The sequence below is a fragment of the Panthera tigris genome, chromosome C1 (genome assembly GCF_018350195.1).
Source record: "Panthera tigris isolate Pti1 chromosome C1, P.tigris_Pti1_mat1.1, whole genome shotgun sequence".
Lineage (NCBI taxonomy): Eukaryota > Metazoa > Chordata > Mammalia > Carnivora > Felidae > Panthera > Panthera tigris.
The window spans coordinates 556,073-582,681 of NC_056667.1; the positions used below are offsets into that span (position 1 = coordinate 556,073).

The 26,609-nt window shown below is 55.8% G+C and overlaps 1 protein-coding gene across 1 annotated transcript; it reads right to left on the reverse strand.

The window, feature by feature from the left end:
- Positions 1 to 351: 351 nt before the first annotated feature.
- On the reverse strand, positions 352 to 26,609 carry SSU72 (SSU72 homolog, RNA polymerase II CTD phosphatase). The gene is made up of 5 exons (XM_042994789.1): positions 26,416 to 26,609; positions 16,994 to 17,137; positions 3,065 to 3,204; positions 2,359 to 2,477; positions 352 to 857 (listed from the first exon to the last, which is right to left on the reverse strand). Exons 1-5 carry the CDS (start codon positions 26,493 to 26,495, stop codon positions 756 to 758), a joined length of 585 nt encoding a protein of 194 aa, XP_042850723.1. The 5' UTR covers positions 26,496 to 26,609; the 3' UTR covers positions 352 to 755.

Genomic DNA, 26,609 nt, shown 5'->3' on the forward strand with positions numbered 1-26,609 from the left:
GAGTGCCCGGGGATGCTGGGGGTCCGGGAGAGAGTCCCTGCGCCAAGGCCGCACCCACAGCCCCCAGAAGGGCACTGCCGGTGTGGGAGCCCCTACCACCTCCCCATGGTGACCTGAGGACTTCCACAGATATGGGGGTCAGGAGGATCACGAGGAAATAAGGCTTCTTGGGGACAACTATCTGAGCCCCAGGAGGTGCCACAGGGAGGGCTCCATTCTTCCAGCAGTCCCTGTGGGTAGCAGGACCTCAGGGTCCCACCAGAAGTCAGGCTGCGGTCCACAGGTCCCAGAGCACCCCGTCCCCCCCACCCCCACCCCCCGGCAGGCCAGGTGGGCAACTGAGGACAGAGCAAAGGCAGCAGCATCTATTTATTGGACGATTGCAGGTTCTCTGCTAGTGAGACAGTGCGCGGCTTCATTCAGGTTATCTGCACATTCCAGCAAGTCTGGGGGGCACAGGGGAGGAACCACAACGAGAGCCACAAATGTATGGGGAAAATGTACTATAAACCGTTGTTTACGTTTTTGGTTAAAGAAAGAAAACTTCCTAATTGACATCCCACTCATAAGGAGAAGTGGGAAAGAAAAGAATTTGGTTTAATCTGGTGTCTGTGTATCTTCTCATTTTGTATGTACAGTTCATTGGGCACTGCTGCTGTCCGCCAGCAGAATACCTTAAAGTAAAAACAGGTATCAGGGAGGAAAAGTATTAACAAAAGGAAGCTCAGAAAGTCGGCTTCAGGAGGGCGGGCGGCTCAGTAGAAGCAGACCGTGTGCAGGAAGGCTCGGCCGCTCTTCTCCTCGAATTCCTGTAGCAGCTCGTCGATCTCGTTCTCCATGTCCTCTGTGTGCTGAATCTGGGGGGAGGCACAGGCCGCCTGAGCGGGTGCGGAGGTGGGCGATGGCCCTGGGAGTTTGGGGGGGGGGGGTGCCGGGCACCCAGCCGCCCGTGCCCCGACCCAGTGCTGACCTGTGCTCTGGAGACTCGCTGGCACCCACCCCCGCGGGGGCCTGAGAACAGAGGGTTCGGGCAGTCCCCGGCCTCTGCCTGCTGTAGCCCACCCGGGAAGGGGCCGGGCTCTGACCCCAGGAGGCCTGCCCACTGATGTCCCAAGTACACGGACTGGGGACCTTCGCCGCCTCCGCTGTCCCCATTCCGTAAAGGCTCGGTCGCTTGCCCAAAGCCAGCCCGTGCTCTGCAGCGGTGGCGTCACGTGCACGGCAGGGTGTTGGGACATCTGTGGCGTCCCCCCACCCCCCCCCCCCCCCCGGCTGCCACTATGGTCCCTCCCAGTTGTGAGAGCCAGAGCTGTTAGCAGAGAAGGCCAGACGTCCCCTGGTGGAGACCCTTCCTGGAAGAAATAGGTGCTGCTGGCGGACGGCCCAAGGGTGGCCCGGGGCCGGCGCGGGCCGCACGGTGGCCGAGGCCGCTCACCGGCCCAAGCCTCGGCCTGTAAGCAGCGCCTCTCTGACACGAAGAGACCCCCTGTACCTCGCCTCTCGTCGGGTGACCCGAATGGAAAGCGCACGCGCAGCTTCTGGGCCATGCGCTCCCCTTCAGCCCTTTGTCTCACACGATGGCCATGCTGGGAACAGAGGCTGGCTGTGTGGAACAAGACACCAGGGCCTGGGCCCTCACAGCAAAACAGTCCGGGCCTGCCTGTCTCTGGCTTCTTGGTTAAGCCACACGTTTCCCTCATTTCGGCCACTCCTAGCCAGCTGACCTAAACGCAGAGCTTGTGGGCAGAGGACAGGACGAGGCGCATGGGTTTCTGCTTGGGTCAGTCCTTTTGTCACATCTGAGAGGGAAGGTCTTGCTCTGAGCACAGCTGCACGGTGGCTGCAAAAGTCCCTGGGGTTTTCCACTCAAGGGAGGTTTGCCCAGGGCCGCTCGGGCGGGCCAAGGATTGACAGGTCCCGAGGGTCAAGAGAGGAGGACCCACCGCGTCCACAGAGCTCTGACGGCACCTCTGAGGGCCCCAGGCTCCCTTCGACGTCAGCCGGGTTTCGGCAGACGGGTCTTGGTGGGCACGCACGGCCATCTCCGCGGGAGCCGGACGTGGAGCAGGGCACCGCGCCTCCACCAACCCAACGAAAGGCACAGAGGCAAGTTCTTAAGCCAGAGCCGTGTGGTCGATCCACAGATCTGTGGGCGCCTCTGCACCTACTTTAACATTTGAAAATAACCCGAACGTGAATCCGAATCACGTGATAGCCACTTTCCCGGTAAAACCCGTGTGTCAGGAGAAGGTGGCTCTGGTCAAGTCCCTCTGGCAGAGACTGCTCCTTGGGGCCCTGGGTCAGGCAGACCTGGGCTCCTGGGCCAGAGCAGGGGACAGGAGGGCACAGGGTACTCACACACTGGCACAGCTCGCAGATGAGGAACGCCCCCAGCGTGGCCTCTTCGTGGTTATCCTGGATGTCCACGTTGATCACGTGCACCGGCTGGCAGGTCTCCTGCTCTCTGGAGTTCAGATCTAACAGGGACGAGACACAGCGGTCAGAGGCTTCAGAACCAGAGTGTGAGGGGGCCGACGCGCTCCCTGCCTCTGGCCTCTGGGTAACAAGCCAGGCCCGAGCACTTGCACGCCAGACATGGGGCGACTCAAGGAGACCCGGCGACGGTCATCCTCAACGAGCTGGCCACGTGGTCCCACTCGCCGAGCACCAGGCCCCTGGTTCCTCTGCTTCGCACATGCTCGGCACGTGCCCGAAAGACTTAAAACCCGCACCATGCCGTCGGCCGACACACAGGTGGGTCTGCTCTGACGAACGCGGCCACCCGAAGGCCACCACCTCCCGCCCCCACCCCCACCCTCGGCACGCAGGCTGGGGGCCGAGGAGGAGGGAGGGCCCCATCCACCCCACCACGGCCTTGACCGCTCTCCCCTGCCCACAGGAGCCACAGGAACCCCGCGCCACGCCCCGGGCCGGGAAGCGCGAGCCGGGCGCGGGGCAGCCTGGCCGTCCGGGGACCGGCTCTGCTTCACAGCCAGGGGCGCCCCCGAGGCCGTGACGGGCAGACGGCCAGCAGGCGTGCGGCGCGCCCAGCCTGCATCCTTACCCTCCACCACCTGGTCGTACACCCTCTCTTCGCAGGTGAGGATCAGATCGAACAGGTCTCTGCAGTTCTGGAACCTTTCTGGCCGGGGCTTGATTCTCTTGTTTCTGTCCAACATATGTAAAATGCCGTTCTGCGTATAGCTAAGCGCCGGAGTCAAGGAACCTTAAAGACTTGTAGTAAAGCTGGGAGCGCCTACAGCCCAGCCCAGCACCTCGGCGTCTGCAACAGCAGAGCTGCTGGACCCCTTCCTGGCAGGTGCATCAGAGCCACGGAGGGGCTGAGGCCGTTTTAGGGTGGACCAGGCCAGTCCCTGGAGTCCTGCGGAAGACAAGCCGGGCGGGGGACGCGCTTGCCCTACACCCGGCCGCCCTTCAGACCAACCTTTTCTAGAGAGCAGAGACCTAGTGTCTACAACCTGCTTTTTGACTCATCCCCCGGCAACTCTGTAATCACTCACACTGAGCACAGCCCTTCAGCAAAGACAAAGCCAGTCCCAGGTCTGGCTCAGTTGCTGCAGTTTAAAAAAAAAAAAAGAAAAGTCTGGAAACCCACCAGAGAAAGGGAAGCATGGAGGAGGCTGGGGGGTGGGGGGAAGCAGGGGGCCGACTGAAAATAGAAGGTGGTCCAGGCCCCGCAGGAGGGGCAAGCACCTCACGTGGGACCCTCGAGACAGGGCCACACCCGACCCAACCCAGTGACCCCAGGGATAGGGTTCACCACCTCAAGAGACAGGGACAAAGTCCCCAAAGATGAGGTCCGTGGTTATCACTAAAGGGCATTCCAGACAGCTGGGAATAAGCATCTTTAATTCTGTTTACGAGACAGATTAGCTGCTGGAGGACTTCTGAGTGATACATTTTAGGGCTCCCCCAGATCTTAAGTTAGGGCGATTTAATCTCCTATTACTCAAAATACATTTCCTACCTCTTTGGATAATGGAAAGAGCTTCTAGAACATCTGTGAGTGGCCCGTGTCGAGTTTTACATTGAAAAGACACCCGTCAGCTGCCAGACCACCGAACCCCCGTGTCGCCCCTGGGCTGGGCCCGCAGCCCCTCCTGCCCCCCCCCCCCCCCCCAGCCGGCTGTGCTGCCACTCGGAGGCCTTTCAGCACCCGGCCCTTCACACGCTCGGCACCGAAGTCCAGCGTAAAGAAACGGCTTCGGGAAGGCCCACCCGCTGGTGCAGGGCGGACAGAGGCGGCTCAGGCGACCGGGGCGGCCCGTGGTCTCGCCCCCCCGCACCCCTGCCGGCAGGGTGAAGACCACGGCGCCCGACCGTGTCCCGTGTGTCCTCAGACACACACCTGTCTCGGGCGAGGCCGAGGCTCGAGGCTCCCGGCCCCTGGGGACAGGTGGCCACCAGGCGCTCGGGGAAGGCCCCTCATTGGGGCCTGCAGCGCTCAGGCCTCGTGAAGCCGTTCCTCCTTTGCTTCGGCCTCAATTACTTACAGAGAAGAGGAACAGATGAAATGATTCCTGTAAGGAGAAAAATGCCTCGTTCGGGGATCAAACCCTAACCTTCATTAGTGTCCAAGGGAAGAGTGACGGTGGCCTTTCTGGACCGTCTCCTGGCAAACACCAGAGATGCAAGGCCGGGTTGGGCAGGAGCCTCTGAAGACTAACCACAAACCCACCTGCTTCTCCAAGTCACAGTGGCCCGGGACAGGGACAGAGACAGGATGTGGAGGAGCAGAGAGAGGCCCCGCCGAAAAACTTATCTGGGCACAGCGAGGCCAAAGCAGAGGTCAGCAGAGGGCCCTGCTTCTGGAAGGAGGCAGCACCGTCAGACCCCCCATGACACACGGTTCTCCTGTGGCTGGCAGCGACGGGGGCCCGGAAGCGGCCACCAGCTTAGTAAGGGGCCGGCCAACTCCCAGAGGCAGGAAGGCATCTCCAAGGATGGGACAGCAGCAGGCCAGAGTCTCGCCCTCAGAAGGGACGAGCTCCCTTGTCCAGCTGGGGAACGGGTTCCCGGGGGGATGGGGACATGGGACGTGGCATGCGGGCTGCCACTCTCCCCAGCACCCTGACCGGAAGCGCCCTGGGATAAATGGGGAGGCTCCTAATGAAGCTTCTGCCTCCAAGTGAACCCCGAGATCTTTCCAGAAGGCCAAGTTGCTGGGGATGAAGCCGGTTATGCCCTCTCGCTCTTGTGGCACAATGCGGACCCGCAGCGAGGTTCCCACCTGCCGAGCAGCGTGGTGTGACGCGAGGAGCCACCGCGCACTCCCGGCTGACAGACGGCCTTGTCGCCTCACTCCTGGCCTTCAGAAGGCAGTTGTCTTCACCGCTCTCACCTGCAACAGGTGAAGGCAGCAGGTTCCCCGCCCCCCCCTGCCTTCCCCCCGGGGAAGGACCTGGTGTTCTGGTCACATCACAGGAAGTACAAAAGGAAGGGTCGTCTTCAAACACTCTGGGGTCTCAACTAGCAGACGACTTAGACCTCGCCAGCACCAGCCCATAGCACGTGCTCAAAGCTGTTACGTAAACCTCAGCAAGCAGGCCAAACGAGACTCAGGGGAAGCCCATGGGATACAGAATGGGAGACTGTCCCCAGAAAGAGAGCAAGGCGATGAGGGAAGGAACAGGGAAGCCACGATAACTCGTCTTCTCTGCAAAGTTGAAATGCGCACGGCAAAACACTGCAGAGACCACACCAAGCCCGGAGGGAGCCCCGGGGGCCTGGGGCCAGCCTTGCCTCAAGGGGCCGCCCTTTGAGGGATCTAGGCTCTCCCTGAGAGCAGAGCCACACGGCTCTCGTTCTGATTCAAAGCAACTTTTCCAATGCTAGGTTTAACCTAAAGAGGTTTAGCCGAACTCTTTTCTCTCTCCAGTGACTTCCCAAAGACGAGGGCTTCCACAGCCATTTTGTGGACGTGTACCCTGGGCCCCCCGAGTTAGACCCTCACAGCCCCAGGGGAAGCACAACTTGCTGTCCCGTGAGGAGGGTGAGGGAGGGGATGGAGGGAGCCAGGGATTGCCACAGAGCAAGGCCTGTGCCCCTTGGAGCACCTGCGGAGCCTTGGCTCAAACAGAGAGGTTTCCATGAAGGACGGAGGGAAGGCGGAGGTTTACGCTAAAGACAAGCGACAGGAGACGAGCCATCTGCAGAGCTCTCACAGGAAAGGCGCCGCAGGAGCACGAGGGCCTGACGCTCGCTCACCAAGGCCACAGACTTCCCAGGGGAGCCTCACGCTCCACACCCTCACCAGGCTGCCACCAGGCACCAGCGTCCCTGCTCCCCAGCCGAACAGAGGTTCTTGCCAAGGATGGGGAAGCACAGCCCAAGCCTCGTTTCCCCACAAATGTCACCAACCAAATGTAATCAAGACAAACCCTGGTGAGAGGCGGGGCATGCTGGCCCCACAGTGCCCGTGGATCCCAGGGGCTGGCAACCAGGCCGAGTCAGAACCTTCACCTTGGGGCGGGGTGGGGGGCGGGGCCTGGGCCAGTATACCCAGGCAGGGGTGCACTGGGCTCCCCTTCCAGCCCCCGTGGGGGTGAGCACACCCCAGGCGGCTGGATCGGGTCCTGGTTCCACGGCTCAGGCTGTGTTAACAGAGGATGCCCCGCTGAGACGATGGGTGACCAGACCCCTGTCAACACCTGCTCCGGTCCCCAACACTACCATACTTAGTTCAGGTCTTTCCACTTGCTGGCCTTGGATGTAAACCCAAACCCTCCATAGTTAAGGCTCCCCAAGCGTGGGCCACACCTAGAGAACCTGCTCATCTTTTTAAACCCTGCATCTAGGGTTGATTATATGCAAACATAAGATACGGAGCAAGAATTTTCAAGTGGGGACCCAAGTCCTCTCTGGGGAAAGACCCTCAAGGGCAGCTCAGCTCAGAAATGCCCAAGCACCGCACCCCCCCCCCCCCCCCACCGCAGGGTCTGGGCCACCACAGGTGCTCAGCATGGGGGTGGGTGACGGTGAGGAAAAGGCCCACCGCCTGGCTGAGCCCAGGTCCATGCTCCCAAGCCGGAAGACAGCCAGCCATGCCCCAGTAGAGGGCTGGGGCTTCTGAAAACCCCCTGAAAGGCACGGGGACAGAGCACAGTGTTAAAGTCAGCAGGGCCATGCTTCCAGGAAGCCCAGGGTACTATCCCGACCCCAAATCCACCACGAGGGACAACTCCCTGGCCCAGGAAGTTAGAACTCCCAGTCGGCAGCCCTCTTCTCTGCTGCCCTCAAGAACCCCCTGGGCACCCCTCCTGCCCCCAGGGACTTTCCTTTGGAGTGTGTGACCTGTCAGAAGTGGGGAGAGGCGTCCGGGCGCCCCCACCGTGCAGCTGGAGCCTCTCAGGTGCCTGCTCCCCTCAACGCACCTAGGGAACAGGCAGGGAATGAGCCTCCCCACCCATCTCAGAGAGCATTCAAGAGCTCAGTTCAAATTCAGGATTATGTGGTGGCATTTCTGCCTTCAACTTCAAATCAGCACCAACTGAGGCCTGTGGCCAGCGGGGTCTCGCATTTGCTGAATGCACGGGCTGGTGCCCTCCCTGCCCCGGGAGCCACAGTGACGTGGCTGTCAGCCTCACACACCCAGGGCCAGACGCTGCAGGGTTTCCCTGGATCCTAGATAACGTTAGAACAAAACCTCCAGGGTTTAGTTTAAGGCCTCATTCAAAACACAAACCCAAGAGCCGAAGCAGGTCAGGAGCACTTCTGTCTCTGTGGGGAGCCCTCAGGGTAACTTAATGTTCAATGACCATGTCCACAAACAGAATACTGAGCACCGGGTCCTGCAGACACACAGGTGGCAACGGGGGGCTGTACACACAGCACCCCCCAGAGAACACAGCTCCCAAGAACCCACCAGGAGAGGTCACTGGCACTGTTCTTAGGAACAGGTGTTACTTACGTGAAAGATAAAGAAAACGAGAACAGGCCTCTGGGGTAGCACGTTCTGAGTGCGGGGACCAGAGGCCTCCCGGGAGGCCCAACCTGCAACCCCACAGTGCAAATGCGCTAAGTGGGGACACGGGACAGCAGGGCACACGGCAGGTGCACCAAAGCGGAGGCGCCCACAAGGCTCAGAATCCCGCAGCCGCGGCAGGGTCGCCCTTGCTGGGCTCAACCAGCAGAGCGCGTGGAGAGACCTGCGTCAGTAGTCACACTGAGTGTGCCAGCCAAGACATTTACGCCCGGCTCCCGGGGCACACGAGTCAGAGCGTCCCTGAGTACAGCTGGCACCTGCCAGGCGAGCTCACCCGGCACACACGGGCCGCCGCAGCCCAGGGGCACCAATGGCCTCCCCACAACTCACTGGGGAAGTTTCCAGTTTGGGGGGGGGGGGTGCGGCTCACATCCTGTTGGTTTACTCAGCGCAGAAGGATGCCGTCGGAACTACCCTGGCACTCGGCTTCTGGAGCAGCTGCCACCCCACACCTGGCCACGGCGGCTCTGCACAAAGAGGCAGCAGACACTACGGAGGGAAGGGTTACATCCTCTCGTTTCTTCAAAGGAAACACCCCCTTTAAAGGGGGCTTACAAAACGCAGCACTGGCATGACAATTCTTCCATCCTGCGGGCCACGCCACCTCCTCAGAAACCTGGAGGTGGGGGCAGTGAGGTCACTGACCCCCCCCCCTTCCCAGGCTGCTCCCGGCTTTAGCGAACGTGTGGGCCTCACCCCTGGCCACCTAGAGTCGGCTTCAAGTGAACAGACGACAAAGGTCCACCATAACACGCTGTCCAGCATGATTAAACTTTAGCGCTTCGTAGGAAGCTTTTACATAATAAAGAGATGACAGGGGCGCCTAGGTCAGTTGGTTGAGCGTCCAACTCTTGGTTTCAGCTCAGGTCATGATCTCAGTTCGTCAGATCAAGCCCTACGTCAGGCTCTGCACTGCCAGCACAGAGCCTGCTTGGGATTCCCTCTCTGCCCCTCCCTGCTTGCCTTCTCTCTCTCTCTTAATAAATACACAGGACAGGACAGGACAGGACAGGACAGGGGAGGGGAGGGGAGGGGAGGGGAGGGGAGGGGAGGGGAGGGGAGAGGAGAGGAGAGGAGAGGAGAGGAGAGGAGAGGACGAGACGAGACCACTTGTCCAAACAGGTTAAACCACCACATCCGCTTAAATTTGAGGAAGTTCAGAAAACAAATTTAAATAACTTGGCCAGATAAATAAAATTACAGTGGGAAAAATATCTTCAGTCTTTGTGAGTGTGTGCGTTTTAACAGTAGGCTCCAAGCCCTACGAGGGGCCGGACCCTGTGACCCGAGATGGAGTCACATGCTCCACCGACCCAGCCGGCCAGGCACAGACACATACCTACCCCCAGCTGCTTAATTTTATACACATTTCAACCTCAGCGCAAAAAGCTGAGCCCTAGGATGGAGCATTTTAGTGAAAGTTAACTTACTTTTTGAACCTTTTTTAAGAAAAAGTTTTAAAATTATGAATTAGACTATCATCACGTCTGGTTTACATAAATGGTTCCAAACTGGACTAAATCCCAGGTGTGCCGTGGAGACAGGAGGGCTGAGCCCAGCAGCACGAACAGCAGACACCCTGCTCTCTGGGCCGCCTGCGTTGACCATCTACATCCGTGACACGTGGGGCTTTGCCATCAGAAGGCAGCGTCCCACAGGCTGAGCAAGGGCTGTTACTCTCGACGGCCGACACTTCTGTGAATGAGTACAAGGAGAAGTAAAACGATCCCTCTTCCTCACTGAAACTCTAGTTAGTGAGCTAAGAAAAAAATAGTTGAGGGTGGCTGGGTGGCTCAGTCGGTGGAGCGTCCGACTTGGGCTCAGATAACGAGCTCACGGTTTGGGAGTTCAGGCCCCGCGTTGGGCTTGCCGCAGGCAGTGCAGAGCCTGGATGCGCACTCTCCCTCTCTCAAAAACAAACAAACAAAAAAAAACCCTTAAAAAAACCCCTTGTTTTATCACAAAATTTAAGAATCCCAGAAGAAAAAAGCCCAAAGCAGGAACAGGACACGATGAGTAGACAAAGCCCACGGTGGTCACCGAGCTGAAACCGCCCCCACCCCCGTTGAGCACTCAGCTTCTCTAGCGTCGAAACGTCTGCCGAGGGGGGAGGCCAGTGTTCACTGCACAGCTGCGCACCTGCCCCCAGCAGGGCTCCTCGTGGGGATCGAGAGCAGCCGGGTCCACAGGCCTCGAAGAAAACAGCCAGCGGGGAAAACAGCCGTGGCCACGGGACAGCCGACGGCGAGGTTCACCGCCAGCAGAGAAGCAAGCTGTGCAGAGGCCTCTGGAGAGAAAGGCCTCGCTGAGCGTCCCCCGCCAACTGGGACGCGCCCAGAACTGCACGCAACAAGGCCCGGTGGGGATGCTTTTCCCAGACTTGGAAATCTTACTCTGGAGGGTAATGGTGATGCCCAGCATGCTCGGAGCGGGGCCGGGACAGGGACGCATCGGGGAAAGGCGGACAGGATTCCAAAGCTTCCAGGTGACCTGCAACCCAGGGGGCCATCCTGGCAGGACACGCCGCTCAGACCTGCTCAGAGGCCGGGGCAGGGAGCAGGCCCTCCTCGAGGGTGCCGATGGCAGCTGCTGCCTGCCCTTCGGGATGTGTCCTCAGAGCCACCCTGATGAAGTCCCTTGTTTTAGAGGCCACACGCCCACTGGGAGCCCCTCTCGGACAGAGGGCCCGGGCATCTGCCGACGACAGCTTGGGCAGCTGGAAGACCCGGTGGGGCCTCAGGCCCTGCGTGTGCATGAGCCCCCCTGCCGCACAGCTCCAGCTAATGGTCAGTACCAAGGTGGGCGCCGCTGGACCGGTGCCTGCGCTCGGGGCTCCCTCAGGGGGCACTCCACCCCCAAGGCTGGTGGGAAAGCCAGACTGATGCCGCAGGAACCCCCGGGACCCCGGACCCCCGTCTGCTGCTCAGCCTGGCTGTCTCCCTGGAGCCCTCCCCGACCCCGCACTTCCTCCTGGTCAAGGCCCGGGCAGGCTCCCCAACCCGGGGAAGAGGCCCGTTCCCGTGTGCCCATCCGGCCCCCGCCCCCCCCCCCCCATTCCGAGCTCGTGGTGGCTCACCTGGATTCCCACTGTCCAGCACTGGCTACGTGCCACGGGCCACACCATCTCGGAGTTTCGATTCAGGGGAGAAAGGCCAAAGGGAACCACACGCAGGAATCACGGAGCACGCCAAGTGCTACCACGCTGAGGACTAAGAGGAAAGGCCCCAGGAGAGGAGCACACGTGGGAACCCAGACCACCCCTCACCCACACGGATACAGGAGACACCCCGAGCCCATGTTCTCAGGGCAAAGCACTGAAGCAGCACGAAGCAAGGGGTTTCTTGTGGCTGCTCCTCAGCCAGCAGGTTATCAGGCTGGAGTGGGACACGGCGGCCTCCCTGGGCCCCCGGGGTCTGGTCCCCACGGGCCTCACAGTGACCTACCGCACCTGGCGGTTCTGACTGTCCCCCTTCCTCCCCATCCTGTGAGGAAGAAAAGCCAGCCGGAGAGGGTGCGCCCAGTGCTTTGGGGGAAAGGGCAGGTTTGGGGCGTCTTCAAAAGCATTCAAACAGCCTGTCAGCCGTCAGAGGGAGGACTGAGAACGGTGGGCAGGGGAGCCTCTGCCAGAGCCCTCTCCACACTTCGGGGAGAGGGAGAAAGGTAAGCTTTAAGCATGGGGTCTTCGGGAAGGGCCGTAGGGAGCACTGGGACCCTGGGACCATACTCAGAACCACCACATCAAAAGCTTTTGAGTTGGGACTTCTTTCATATGAAGAAATTCAACTCGGAAATCAGAGCGGTTTTTCCAGAGCATACAGGCTGCACAAATGAGAACCTGGGAACCCCCGGAGGAAATGTCAAAGTCAGCTCCCGAGCCACCAGCATCCAACCTAACTGCTGCCCCAACACGAGGCTCGGCGGCCAGTTCGGGCCAGTCTACAATGTCCTCTGACCACCCTTGAGTGTATACGCCCGGCATCAGCAAATCACCTCCCGCAGGCTGGGGAGACCAGGCCTGCCCCCAGCCCCGGGTGAGCTCTGGAAGCAGCGGGCGAGGTCAGTGTTGGCTCTGTCACACCCAGACACGCAAGCGACCCCTGGCAGCTACCCCAGCGGAGGTGGCACACACTCTCCGACACGGTGGTGGCTGTTCCGGCTCCTCATCTGTAAACTTCAAGCACGAGTGCTTTGCTAAGACCTGAAAGCTTAGATACCAGCAACGCTAGATCAGAGTTTCTCTAGAAATCAGTGTTTGGCTTAAGAAGCAGACGTTTGTTAAACAAACACTGTTTTCAAAAACTACTTAAAAACTACTTTAAAAAGCTGCCAACCAGCATGAAATGAGACAAGGTGCAACGCAGCAGAAGCGAAGAGAGCCTCGGCGCGCCTCGAGCGCAGCGAGCCAGGGGGCAGCCAGGGACCACCAGCCAGGTGAGCGCGCTCACCCGACAGTGGAGCCGGGCCCGGGGCAGGCACGAGAACGCTCTGGCTGGAGCTGCGGGAACCGTTCCCGCGACGGGACCGGCAGGCGGGCACCCCCCCTCCTCCCCACCGGGCTCAGCTGAGCTGGACACAGGAGCCCGAGGAGACCCAGACCACAAGCTTCTGGAAAAGGGTAGAGGCCCTGTCGCACGGCAACAGGGCCTCAGGGAGGACAGACCCCCTCTTGAGCTCCCGTGTCCACCGACCTCGGACCCGAGACAGAGGTCAGGAGGCTGTGGGGATTTACGATCTTAGAGATCATTTTTATTTTCACCTTTTACCCCAAGACAAGTACACAGTAAAGAACGGGGTATACAGTGGCCTCTGGAACCACATGGGGGGGGGGGGCGGTGAGGGGTGCTCCCTGCAGGCAAATATTCAGGTATAACTCGGGACCCTCCAAGAACTTAACTACTAACAGTCCGCTTCTGACCAGAAGCCTTACTGGGAACACAGTCAATCAACACATATTTTGTATGTATCATATACTGTATTCTTAGAACAAAGGAGCTAGAGAAAAATTTAAGAAAATCACAAGGCAGAGAAAATACACTTACAGCACCGTACTGTATTTATCGAGAAAAATCTGCGCACCAGTGGACCTGGGCAATTTCAACTCATGCTGTTTGGGGTCAACTGTACACGTGAATTAACCCAAGGCCTAAAAGACAGTGCAAATGAGGATGAAAAGGAACAAATGGTTAAAAAAAAGCTAACCCCAGAAGGTAATTACAACAGATGGAGAAAAATGAGAATATGGAGGATCCAGGATCCAGGATCCAGGGAGTGAGAGCTCTATTTGCATTTCAAACCCATGTTTAGGGGGCAACTGGTCTCCAGTTAAAAACGTCATTGAGGATATTTAGAGCCACACACTGACTTGCTTTTAAAGACAAGTGATTGGAAGTGATTTTGTAGTTCACAAAGCATGTAGCTACTCAAAGGTTTTAAACAGGCACTAATTTGAACGCACGAAACTCTCAGGCCCGAGGAGGACACCGCAGCCCTCCCCCCCCACCGGGTCCAGTGATCCGCTATTGTCGCAGAAGTTACTTCCGGTTCAGGAAAGGTGCTCCAGGCAGGCCCAGGGCTCTTCACCGCAAACCCCCCCCCCCCAAAGGAAATGCCGTGGGGGCAAGTGCGAGCCGAGCCTCCAAGCCTGCCCCACTCCAGCCCTGGAGCCGTGCTCAAGCCCACAGGGCGAAACACTAACTTTAAAGCTGCTCCATATTCAAAATAACTCCAGGGCAAAGGAAGACAAAACTTAAGGTTAAAAGAGGGGAAAAAAAAAAATCATGTCTAAAAATGGACAGTTGGATACACGCTCCATGAGCCTCGAGGACATGCTGAGGGGCGGAGCCCGTTACAAAAGGGCACAAGGCCCAGGACTCCACTTGGATGAAGCGTCTGGACAGAAGGTAGCCGGTGGGTGACAGGGGCGGGGGACGCTGTGGGGGGGGGGGGGTGGGGGTGAAAACGGTACACGATTACCGCGGTGATGGTTGCACGGCCCCATGAAGTACACGAAGGTCCACAAGACCGTGAGCTTCGTGTGCTGCATGGATTCTCTGACCACAAAACTCTTCTGTTTTTGACTTGACTCCCAGTACTATTGGTAGATAATTCCCACAGGAAACTGGGGACCAGACCAGTCCAGCTTTATGGACTAGTTTAGGGTTAGCCGAACAAGGTCTGTATCCCACCTCACGCCCCTGCCCTGCTGCACCTCCCACGGCAGGTCCGACAGGGACAGCAGACCAGGGCTTGGCCGCTCAAGCATCACCGGGAGCCACAGGCAAGAGGCCCCCAACCCCTCGAGGCCCACCCTGCTCAGAGAAAACCACCTACCTATAAAGTGCTTTCACACTAGCAGGCCTGCCGGCCAAAACTCAGCGAGAGCCCCGCGCTCAGCACTGCGTCCTGACTCTGCCTCAGGAGCGCTGTGCACGCACACCCATAGGGCGCCCGACCCATGCCACTGGGCCACTCGGCCTCACCTCCCAGCTCTGCTCACCATGTGCCGTTTTTCTCCTGTCCAGTCATTCTCTCTCTTGAAAATTCGAGCATGTACTGAATGTGGTGTTTTATCTGTGGGTTACATCCTAAAATACCTTCCAGCTCTCCACAGCAGGTTCTAAACGTCACTTCCGAAAGAGCCCTGGCAGTCTAGGCTACAGATCTGGCTTTTTAGCTCTTCTCTGCGCACAAAAGCCAATGGGGGAAGCAACCAAAGCGGCAGGCCCCCTGCAGCTGGAAGTGCCCCATTACCGGCCAAGTATCCCCTCCCGTGTTATCAGGGCACCTCCCAAGCCCGGTGTCTAACCCCAACACACAGCTGACCCTCCGCCATCGCCTCCTTCCCTGTTCCCTTCATGCACGAAGACTGACGCCCCTGTCCTGAGTCTTGCCAGTGTCCACGGGGAACCCCTGGATCACGTGTCCCTCCTTTACTGGCCAAGGGCTGTACTTGGGCGAGCTAACCAACTACAACCCCCTTCCTAAAGGACAGAGATCCCACCCAAGAGAAGTGACTAATAAATCGACAAAGGTGTCCCTCCCAGAGCCTCACGAGGGGCAATCAAAAGGGGAGGTCTGTGAAGATGACCTTCCCACGCAGGGTCTCAGGAGGCAAAGAGTGCAGTGACAGTTGGAACAGCCACGTCCCTCCCAGCCACACCCTCCCCACGATGCAGCAAAGGCACACACGTGTGGCCGTCTCCTGGACTGGATGCTTTGTGGAGAGACTGTGCCTCTGTACAAAGTCAGCCTACAAAGGAGATCCTGAATTCTGAGCAGCTGGTCTCTGCTCTTTCATTCAGAACTGCCAGGACATCACATCAACCCTCCTACTCCAAACCCTCTCATCCTGGTCTTTTTAAAATGTGGTTACGTGCTGCCTGTTCCTAGAAACAGGAGGATCATGGTCAACTCCACGGTCAGAAGGCCTAATTTGTAATGATTAAGGGAGTACGAACAAATAAATATTCTCTGATTTCATTTCCCTCCTGAACATAAGAGTTTTAAAGATGAATGGTGCCAGCTGAAGAATAATCTTCAAAAACAGAGTCTCAAGATAAGCCTCACGACACATGGAGAGTTTATAACAAGCTACAAAAGCCTGGACTTAAGGTCAAAGGTTTTTCCAGGGTAAAGGGGCTGTGGTCAACACTTCTCTGCAAGACTTAAGACCAGCTCTCCACGCAAGGGAGAAGTTCAGGGAGAAAGCCTTCCTGAGATGCTGCTCTCGGTGAGCCAGAGCCCAGCCTTCTTTCTTGGCCCAAGGACACAAGCAGAGCACGTCACTGCGATGCAGGGACCGGGGCACGGCTCACTGGAAATCCTCGGGGTCTCTTCCCAGAGCCGGCTCTGGGCTTCTGAGAAAGGGGCACGCAGGACTTCCCAGGAAGACGCCGGGTCCACCGCACCACGTGTCCTGGACTCCTGGGAGCGGTGCGTCACAGGTGACCACCATCCACAGCGACTCACAGCCAGCCCCACGTGCCAGGCTATGGCACCGTGGCCTCAGTGCCCTCCGAGAACGTTCTCATTGTAGGTGAGGAAGGAGAGCACAGGGGGCAGACGGAATAACCGTCAGGGTCCAGTTTTACACTTTGCTAGAATGACATGTGGAGCCACACTCCAGCTAACTAATTAATCTACAGATTTACAAAAAACATTTATAGTTTATTAAAAACCGTAAGAGCACCAACACGAGGACCAAGTTCTCCGTCTGGTGTTTATATTCCTTGCACTTGGGACATGTCTGGGCTCCATCCTGAAAACTGTAAATCACTCACCGTAACGAGGCAGGCCCCGAAGTTTTAAAGCAGCGCAGGGTGATCATGAAGCGCCCTGGACGAAAGCCAGGCAACAATGATCTTAACCACTGCACAGCCGGAGGTCACGTTCATAAAACCGATTTAAAAAATACCTTTTCTTTCACATGAGTCTTAAGTAGCAGACCCTGTCTGTTCTGCCTCTTCCTGGAATGAAATAAAGTTCTCTCCGGTTATTTGCTTCTGACGTGCTTCCCTCGGTAGCAAACCTGGCCCTCCTACTAACCTGACCCCGTGGAAACGTGGCAGAGATGTGTGAAGCGGCCTGTCTACAGACGCATCGGTGCACGCCGCGCTCACACGTGCGCGCGCGCACGCACACCCACGCACACGCCTACCTACCTGCAGAGGACAGCAGTGGGCAGCCCTGCAGTGAGAAAAGCAACTTAACCCTGTGGTTTCCGCTTTCCTCATCTAAGCTGTTCTGCTTAACGTTAAATCGGAACTTCCCTCGACTCTGTCAAGGTGCGCTCCACGCTTCCGTCCGCACACCCTACGTGTCCGCTTCTGCACCGCGCGGGGGGAGACTCCACGCACCCCACGGAGGCGGCCACTACGTGCCCACCTCACGACGCCCCTAAACCGGAGGTCGGAGTGACGTACACGTCACCGATTACACCTGCCAGAGACCAGCACGTGGGGCGTGTAAAGGGGCGGCCCACTGGGATACAGTTCTTTGTCCTTCCTAAGGAGATCATTGTACATCTGGTCGTATGTAGTTTTGAAATCATAAACATTCGGCTTGTCCGGTGCTGGTCCTGGGAGCTTCACGTGGGTTCCTGTTCCAAAGGACCGGACACTGAATCCCCGTTTGCTGAAAGACACGGAAGGAGAGAGAATCACAGTCGGATTAAGACACAAACCTCTCAAACTAAGGGATATGACACGGGAAACAGAGTGACTGCCGATGCTACAGAACACGCTTTTACATCTGTAACTTCTGGCGTCGTATGCACAAACCGCCAGCAATCCTGCAGCATACTGCGCGAATCTGGACGAAACCCACCCGGACGGAAGACGGAGGGTCTCAACCCAGTTACAAGGTGGCGTCTGAGCACCACAGCTGTATACCACGTCCCCCTAGAAACTTTCTGACCCTCAGGGGCCTGCCAGACACGCAGGGTCAGAGAAGATTTCTTCTGGAACATTCCTGATGCCTGACCACTACCCTGACCTCTGTAGAGGGCTCAGGTTCACAGGACCTCTATCTCCTGACTCCTGAGAGGCGCCCATGGACTTAACAGCACACTCTACCACGGGGAGTGCCACGCGTCCCGTCCCCAGCATCTTGTGGTGTGGGGCTTGCCGGGAAACCAGAACCGAGAGCCCAGGGGCGGCCGGCAGCACCGTGTCGGCTGTGAGGGCCGAGAACAGATAGTCCCCGAGTGGTGGAGACTCTTGTAACCTGGATCAAAGATAAGGAAAGGGACGAGCGTGTCTCCTAACCAACCGGGGGATGTACGCGAAGCGCAGCCCCTGTGACAACCCACACGGGGACAGAGGTCCTCTCACAATAAACATCAGAGGTATGAGGGCCCACGACGCTCTGTCACCACCGATAACCACTCTCGGGTCTGTGGCGGTCACGTGTAAAAGTCAGTCGGCATAGAACTTGAAAGCTTCCAAACTCACGGTGAGTAAAAGTAAAAAGTTTAAGTGTTAAAAGCGTCTCAATAAATGGGACTTCTCATCATAGCTGTCTATCTGTAAACCATTACCTTCTGCATCTGAAGGGACTTCCCCAGCTGCAGGCCTCGGGAGAGCACGTGTGTTTCCCACATCCTTCGCGCAAGCCCCGCCTGGCAAGAAGGGTCTCGGGCTTTTCTAGAAGTTGGGCTATTCGACTATGTCTGGAGATATTTTTGTTCGTTTACAACTGGGAGGTGCTACCGGTATCTAGGTAGCAGGGAGGCCGCTAAGCCTCCGACAGGGAACAGGACAGTCCTCCAGGCCAGAATGTCAACAGGGCCGCGGCTGAGCATGCCCTGATGTGGAGGAGGAGACAGATAACCCAGAGGAGCAGGGCACAGGCATGAAAGTTACAGGAAGGAAACGGCTTCATCTCACTCGTCACAAGACAGACGCATCAGACGAAGGACGGGGAGTCTGCTCAGGGGTTAGCGCTCTCCCACTGCCACGTCAGCGCCACGCAGTGAGGACGTGGTCCCTCTTGCTTGCCGCCGTGCCCCTGGCACCTGCAGTACCCGACGGACGGCGAACGAACAGCAGTTTTACAAGGGAGAAAAACCTCAGACGGCGCTGCTGCAAGGACTTGTGAGCCTCTGGACAGGGCACCGACATCCGTCAAGCACAAACCGCCCACCCTCTCCAACGTACACACTTCCCTCTGGAAGTCCGTCCTGCGGGCTACGGGCACACATCCGCTAACGGCCCGCAGGACACTCCCCGCAACCCTGACGAGAACCAGCCCGTGTCCCTCCACGCAGCGGGACACGACTGCCGCTGTGAAAAGGGCGAAGGGTGCCACCCACACAAAATCTGGTGCAATTGTTCACAGGAAAATCAAAGAGTGGAAACATGCCCAACTGTGGTGGCACAGGGGCCTGGGAGGGGCTGTGTCCCCAAGGGAAGAGAAGCCTCAACAGCCGGTACCTACTCGGGGCATCAAGTTGGAACAGGGGTGGCCTGGGTGGCTCTGTCGGTTAAGTGTCTGACTTCAGCTCAGGTCACGATCTCAAGATCATGAGTTCAAGCCCCGCATCAGGCTCTGTGCTGACAGCCTGGAGCCTGCTTCACATTCTGTGTCTCCCTCTCTCTCTGCCCCTCCGCCACTCACACTGTCTCTCACCTCACCCGAGTCCTGGGAGTTTGGCAAGGGTGGAGTCACCTGCCTGCGTCCCTAGAAGTCCAGTCCGAGCTGTGCAAGCAGGCCCTCAGGACATCACCCACGACACAGAACACGATGATCAGCAAACCAAGGCCCGCACGTACCCGAACCGTTAAAACCCTAAAGACAACCAACATTTCCGACACTTAACCACAACACACCCTGTGCTGTGACCAGAGAGTGACCGGCACGGACACACAGACACCTCTACTCGTGTGCCCTGAGGAGGTACACGCAGACCGTCTTCACCCCAAATCCGAACCCGACTCCTAGCTAGTTCAGATCACGTAGGATCAAGTACTTCCTGCCAGATCACCGACACGCCCATGATGAAGGTCACCTCAACAGCCGACAGAGACAAGCTGCTACCCAGGCGCCAGCCACCTGCTGATCTCCGAGCAAGGAAGGTCCATGGTCACCTGCTTCCGTGCGGGTCCCATTCCCCTGAAGAGGGTCCTGAGCGAGCAGGTCGTGGCCACAGAGCCCTGGAGGACACACAGCGGTGAGCCCGAATCTGCCAGGAACTGCCCGCAACAAGCAGCCTGCTGTTTCAGCACGGAGCCACTTCCCCCGAAGTGTCCTCAGGATGCCCCAGCGGCTTAGAGCCTGATGCGACGTGGAAAATGCACATCACTGAAGGAAAGAGGGAGGGATTCCTGAGACCAACCCTGGCCAGTGGCATAACCCCCCTTGTCGGTGTGCGAACCCATGCCAAGCCTCAAGTCTCCTGTGAGTTTACCCTGTGGCTCCCGGAAAGGCAGGCTCCCGGGAGCGTCACAAGTATCCGGGATGCGGGTAAGCCAGCTCCACCGACCCCTCACCAGTGTCCGGGGGCGCTGGGCCGCTCACATCCCCAGCATCTGCTGGCCCAGGCACCGCATCTCTAGCCGGCAAGGGAAAGGACGGAGGTGTGCGATGAAACCACATCAGCCACAGAAACAAGACCCCCGAGGGCACAACTCAAGTTTCAAAAGATGAAAAACCACCACCACTTCCAATGGCAGGTTTATCATTCCATTTTGATGCAACAATGTTTCCTGGAGCTTACTGTGCACTGGGGATACAGCAGTGATGAAAACAGACCCAAATCTCTCTTCTCAGACGGTCAGGAGGCGGGCGGAGGGACGACAAAGCAGGTGAAACAGTCAGTGCACACCACAGACAGGCCAGCGAGAGGACAGCAGTGGAGAAAGCTGTGGGGCAGGAGCAGAGGGGAGCGGGGGGAGCGGGAAGACAGGGCACCTCAAAGATCTTCACATCCTAGCCCGTGATGCAGAGACCCTGGACCGGACCCCAGGGTGCTCCAGGCAGGCCACCTGAAAGCTGCCCACTGAGTTCCCAGGAGGTTCCAACCAGAGACCCCTCGGTGCAGGGACTCCCGTCCCCCATCCTGCTGGGGCCGCCACCTGGCAGGCCCACCTATCTCTTCTACCCATCTTCCATCACAGGGGGGTTCGAGGTTTGCATCAGGTGTCCAAATGGAACATTTTCCACTTTTGTCTGTCCACAGCCGTGAAAGTAGATACCCTAGGCTTCCGAGGGGGTGACTGCAGGACCCCCAAAGGGCCAGGTGGGACTCTGAATGGAGGAAGCCAGCCCCCACCGGGAACAGCCTGGGGCCCATCCTCCACACCCTCCCCGACTTTCTGAAATGGCAATCCAGCGTATTTTGAAACAAGATGAAATGCGGCTTGGTCTTCCCCCAACAGGATGTTCCCAAGTGGCAAAAAGACTAACCGGCAACAGAAGCTCCCTTTCCTCTCGGCTGATGCAAGTGACAACACTGCGGTGTGACAATGACCTTGCATAAGAGAACTGAACGCTGTAAAAACATTCCTGACAACCAAGAAGCTCCGTCTCAAGGACCAACTATTTTGTATGTTAAACTACCCTTTATCAAATGTCTTCCCAAGTATCAAAAAACCTATCACAAAGAACCTATCAAAGAAAATGTTAAATTTTGGGAAACGAATTGTTTCAATTATCATCCCATGACTAAAGGTAAAATAATGATGTTAAAATGAATACCAAAAAGGATCATAAGCTAACATCCAAGTTTTCTACAGTATGGTTATTAATCTAATTTCAAGCATTACTGTGGCTACGACTGGAACCCTAGACCCACCGCCAACCTTCTGAAGGCACACCCTGTGTCTAAGTAGGGCGCGAGGCACGCACGGGCCCAGGTCACCTTCACGCAGGCACATCACTCACTGCTCACCGGCCCGACGTCTAGTATGTGATGACCTCATATGTACAGAACACAAATCAACTGCTCACAAGCATCGCACCTGAATGCCTGCCTGCAGTGTCACAGCGCGAAGACTGCAAGATGAGCTCTTCTGGAACGTTAACACTCCAGGAAGATTCGTCATCGTCTGCTAAATGTTGGCTGAAAACATATTTTCTAGGGTTTACACCTTACTCTCACCGTCCCCCAAGGTCGACGACAAAACTGAACGGCTAAGCGTGAGATCACCGTGCCAGGCCTGCGACGAGTGAGCCATCACGTTTAGCCCCCGCATCAGCACCCCTTCTCGGGTGTTCCTCCCTCCACAGCTGCTTTTCCTCAACCCCGGCTTCTGGCAGGCCACCTTGCTCTGCTGGTTCCTGTCAGCCTCTCCTGTCCCTGCCCACCCACGCCTCGCGGTGCCAGCAGAGCTGACCCTCGAGACCTGGTACTTCAGACGGTCCAGCGACAACTGACCACCGATGTGCTGCTTTCCTGCTCCAACACTAACTGGCCCTAAACAAGAATGTGTTCCTCATAGATGGGAGCCTGCTGAACTATTCCCCGCTCTGGGCTCCTCCTGTTTTCATCTATAAAAGATTGAAGATGATCCTTTATGCAGGGAAGAATATTTTGGCTCTGAGAGTGGTTACCAGGCTTGGTCTACCCTGTTCTGAACCCATGTTTGTATTCAAACAAAAATCTACGTTCCTCCATCACCCTCACTTCAGTTCTGCCTCCTGAAGACAAAAAACAACGCAGTCCCTTAAAATCTATGAAGGCACATGTGTTCCCCTGGAGGCACCTCCCTCTTTAAGTTCATTTATTTATTTTGAGAGAGAACATGTGCACGTAAGTAGGTGGGGGGCTGGTGTGGGGAGAGAATCCCAAGCAGGTTCCACGCAGAGCCCCACACAGGGCTCAATCCCACGAACCATGAGATCACGACCTGAGCTGAAATCCAGAGTCAGACTTAACCAACTGAGCCACCAGGCGCCCCATCCTCTGCCATAAAGATGTGATTTCAAATCCTTTCACCCTCCCAAATGGTTTCCATTCCAAGTGTGCTCAGAACCAAAATATCAAAAGATACAGCCAGAGAGGCTGCATAGCTGACTATCCCTCCCTGGTAAAGGACAAGAGACTACTGGAAATGAGGATTTAGCACAACTGGGTGTGCTGTTATGGTATAAACACAGGCAGCCTGAGACTCGGTCCCATCTGGGAGAGGATGTCTAATTGCCCCTGTCCCAGGGTGGCCGGAGGCCCACAGGATCCAGTCATGACACTGAGACTTGGCTGCCTCACCCCAAATCAGAAAACCACAGGACCTCAGCCAATTCCATTGTCCTCCCCTCAGCCGGGACACCCCTCTTCAGCCCATGATTTTCCCATCTAGAGTCTCGGTTTATACCCAGAGGCCCTCGTGTCCAAATCCCTGCTGTCACTCGTGAGCCAGGGCTTCCTGCGCTGGGTTCCATCTCCTCACCTGTATTAAGTGTGGACCTCCTAATGGTTACGAGGATGAAATCAAATGGCATTAGAAAGCGCTTGGCAGAGAGGAGCTCAAGAGATTGACCCCCACCTGGTTTCCTTCACATCTGCAGCCTCTCTGCTCATCCTCCCCAAATCACACTGCCTTTCACTAAAAGCAAATTGAGAACTCAGTTCAGCAATATATAAAAGTCTGTCCTTAAAATCGGTCTTGAATGGCTACCATCAGAGAGCTTCCTAAAAATCAACATGGCCCTTAGGGTGCCTGGGTGGCTCAGTTGGTGAAGTGTCCGACTCTTGGTTTCGGCTTAGGTCACGATCTCATGGTTTGTGAGTCTGAGCCCCGCGTCACGCTCTGTGCCAACAATGAGCTGTCTGCTTGGCATTTCTCTCCCTCTCTGCTCCTCCCTGGCTTGCACTCGCGTACATGCGCTCGTGCTCTCTGAAAAAATAAACAGACGAAAATTTTAAAAAATCAACATGGCCACCGACATCTAGGAGACAGCTGGGAACAAAAAATAAATTAATTGACCCCAAAGGGCAATCTCAGTCCACAGGGCACAAAGAACAGAAGCCTCTGTGGAAACACTCCTAAAAACCTAAAGCGCTCCCAGGACTGGTATCTGAAACGAGTTAGTCTCAAAGGATCAAAAATCATCACCCCAGGGAACACTGTGACTAAAAATGCCAACATTTATTACCACTAATATTTGACCTGTCAAAAATAGTCAAAACTGATTTTCAATAGGGCAAAAATAAAGAATAAAATAAAATAGGGTTTCACTAATAAAACTACCTACTGTGCAGGTTCAACTCACTGCATTCCTTTTGATACTATGCCGTCTCAGGTGGTTGTAACTGAGCTGCAGCTTTCCTTTCTCACTTATCACGCCATTTTCCTAGGCTTTCACAAATGCCCCCTTTATAGGCCCTGACGTTCATAAGCTCTAAGGCGGTAACAAAACCACCACATCAATTTCTTAAAGATGCTTTTAAAACCTGTAAATAATCTAAACAGAAAACCACAAATAATTGTCAAAAGTGAAAATGGCATGAAAAGCTGGTTCATCTCAATAGCAATTTTAAAACCAAAGGAAGGGGGAGATCCTCTTTTGCCCCAGCAGCATGAAAAAATGAAATACCCAAATTGAGAAACTGGGAATTCTCTAACAGGTACTTTTCTGGGAGACAGTCTGGCAAAATATATGAAAACGTACAATATGCCTATCTTTTGACTTAGCAATTCTATCCCTAGGATTTCATGCCAAGGAAATCAGAAAACTGTGCAAAGATATTCATACGGCACAAGGATGTTGACGTTTTAAGACTGAAAGACAGAAAACAGCCCCAGTGTCTCCTAATGAGGAACTGGCTACAAAATTAATTGCTGCACAGAATTCCTCTGGATTACTGTGTCCTGATTTTGTAACCACTGCCATGACTCAATGTGGATACAGGTATTCAAATTCAGTACATCAAAACAAGAACCGAAATCAAACATTATGTGAAATTACCAAACAACATTTTAATCTCTTAGGCGTCTGTGCACACAGAAACTTCCAGAAGGTGGTACACGGAAAGGGTCCTTTGAGTCATCGCCATCGTCTCCATCTTCTCTGTATCTTTTACAATGAGAACTTTGTTTGCACAAACACTACTTTCTAACAAAGAAATACATTCCCCAAATGTAAGTATTTTAGACCCTAAAGATTCATGTCTAAATTAATGTCACATTCACATCAATAACACCGGTTACCTAAACTTACCTCCTTGTATCCTCATTCTGAATCTCTTTTTGAGTAAAATTTTAACAGTAAAACAGGTAAAAACACACATAAGAATTCCTTCTTGGTGATTATTCGGAGGGGCTCTTCTGCACCCCGATTTCCAGGGGAAACAGGAGACGCAGTGCTGAGCCGCTACCGCCGCTTTGAACTAAACAAGGGCGCGTCGTCTTGTGATGACCGTCTCAGGGAAGTTATCAGACAGGCAAGACTTTTGGAACTGGTTTCATGAACAAAGTTGCTTTAGGTAACTAAAAAAACATTTTCCTTTTGTTACATTTCATCTCAACTTTGTTATGCAGATCACCGCCCAGAACCAGCAGGATGAGGTGGTCTCCAAATAATGCGTTCTTAGAACTCAGGACATTAAATTTTATTTTCCTTGAGGAATCTTCCAGGAATGTTAACCTTACATTCTTTTGCTCAAACTCACCAAACATTTAATGACTCTGAACTTAATTCTAGCACATTCCTGGTTTTAAAACAAGTTCGCAGTTTTAAAGGTTGTAGTTTAAAAACCACCTTCACAATGAATTGTTAGGTTCAAAGCATCCCATGCTCTAACAAAAAACATTAAGCGAATACTGTGGGCTGTGTGGCATAGATTAGAAAAAATTAAACTTCTAAATAGCAGATCCTGGACAGCTGACACTCCTACCTTCGTTAAGAAACGGGAGAAGGTGCAGGATATTCTAAGTTTTCCAAGTTACTGGGGAGAGTTAAAGTTGCACTGTGAGAACTACGAGCAGGCACTGTTGTTATCCCTTGTGGAAACTTCCGGGAGAAAAGGCGGTTTCGACTTTGCTTTACTACCAAAGTTGACGTGTATACCAAACTTTAACTGTAATGTGAGAGATCAAGTTCACGTTTTAACAAGTGATTTTGAACGAAAAAAATTACCAAGCGGGAATAAACTTTTATTAAATACATACAACGCCACGATCACAAAAGAGAGTGCTGACACGTCGATTACAAGCGCACAAAAAGCGAATTCACGTGGAGTGCAGAAATTACTGACTGGAGGCTTTGGGGAGAGGGGCATTTTTTGGCATAAGACTCGAAAATGCAGTCGGGGCAAAAATACAAATACATAAAATTAACAAAATAGGCGTTTTTTTTGTTTTTTTTTTTTTTTCCTTAAGCCTTCCTTTATCCTGAGATTACGTTGTGTACGTTTTCCAGATCTGATAAATGACGACACCCCCTGGAGAAGGTCGTCAGGACACTACCATCTCCTAGACCCTCACCTGGACTTGGCACTTACCGCCCCACCGATGAAAATCTTACAGAAGATCGGCTATTTTCAGATGCACAAACATACGTGCAAAGTGGATGCAACAGCATCAAGCATCTGGGTTTACCGGGAGCTTGGAGGTTTGCGCGAACGGGAACCTCTGGGCTCAGAACCTGAATTCTCCCGCGACGCTAGGAAACCTGTGGGGGTACCGCGCGGACCAACGAGCCTCGTCGACTCCTCGCTGCGCTCGGCCCCGAAGCCAACGAGCCCGGCGCGGCCCACCCGGCGTCCTTCGGCGGCCGCCGCGCACCGCCTGCCCGGCCGCCGGCGTCGGGCCTGCGGGACCGGGGATTGGGGCCGCCGCCCAGCACCGGCCGGGAACCGGGGCCGGGACCGCCGCCGCCCAGCACAGGCAGCGCAGGGCGCGCGAGGCCGGAGAAACAGCCTGTCGGCCGGCATCGGACAGGGCGCGCTAGGCCAGGGCGGAGGCCCTAACTACCTGAGGATGTTGTGCGCCTCCATGCTCCGGTTCTGGTTGCTCGAGCACACCACCGCCACCCGCAGCGGCGACGACGGCATAGCGGCGGCCGCACCGACCGCGACGCGCCGGCTCCGGGACTCCCACCCAGCCGCGGAGCTTCCGCGCGAGCAAGATGGCGGCCGCGGCGCCCGGAAGTCATGACGCCAAGGCGG

Excerpts from the sequence above, each read along its gene's own strand:
- SSU72 (XM_042994789.1), bottom strand. The coding sequence starts at position 26,495 with ATGCCGTCGTCGCCGCTGCGGGTGGCGGTGGTGTGCTCGAGCAACCAG. Across the intron at positions 17,138-26,415 it reads GAGGCGCACAACATCCTCAG|CAAACGGGGATTCAGTGTCC; the intron begins GTAGTTAGGGCC and ends CGTGTCTTTCAG. Across the intron at positions 3,205-16,993 it reads CTTAGGAAGGACAAAGAACT|CTATACGCAGAACGGCATTT; the intron begins GTATCCCAGTGG and ends TCCGGCGCTTAG.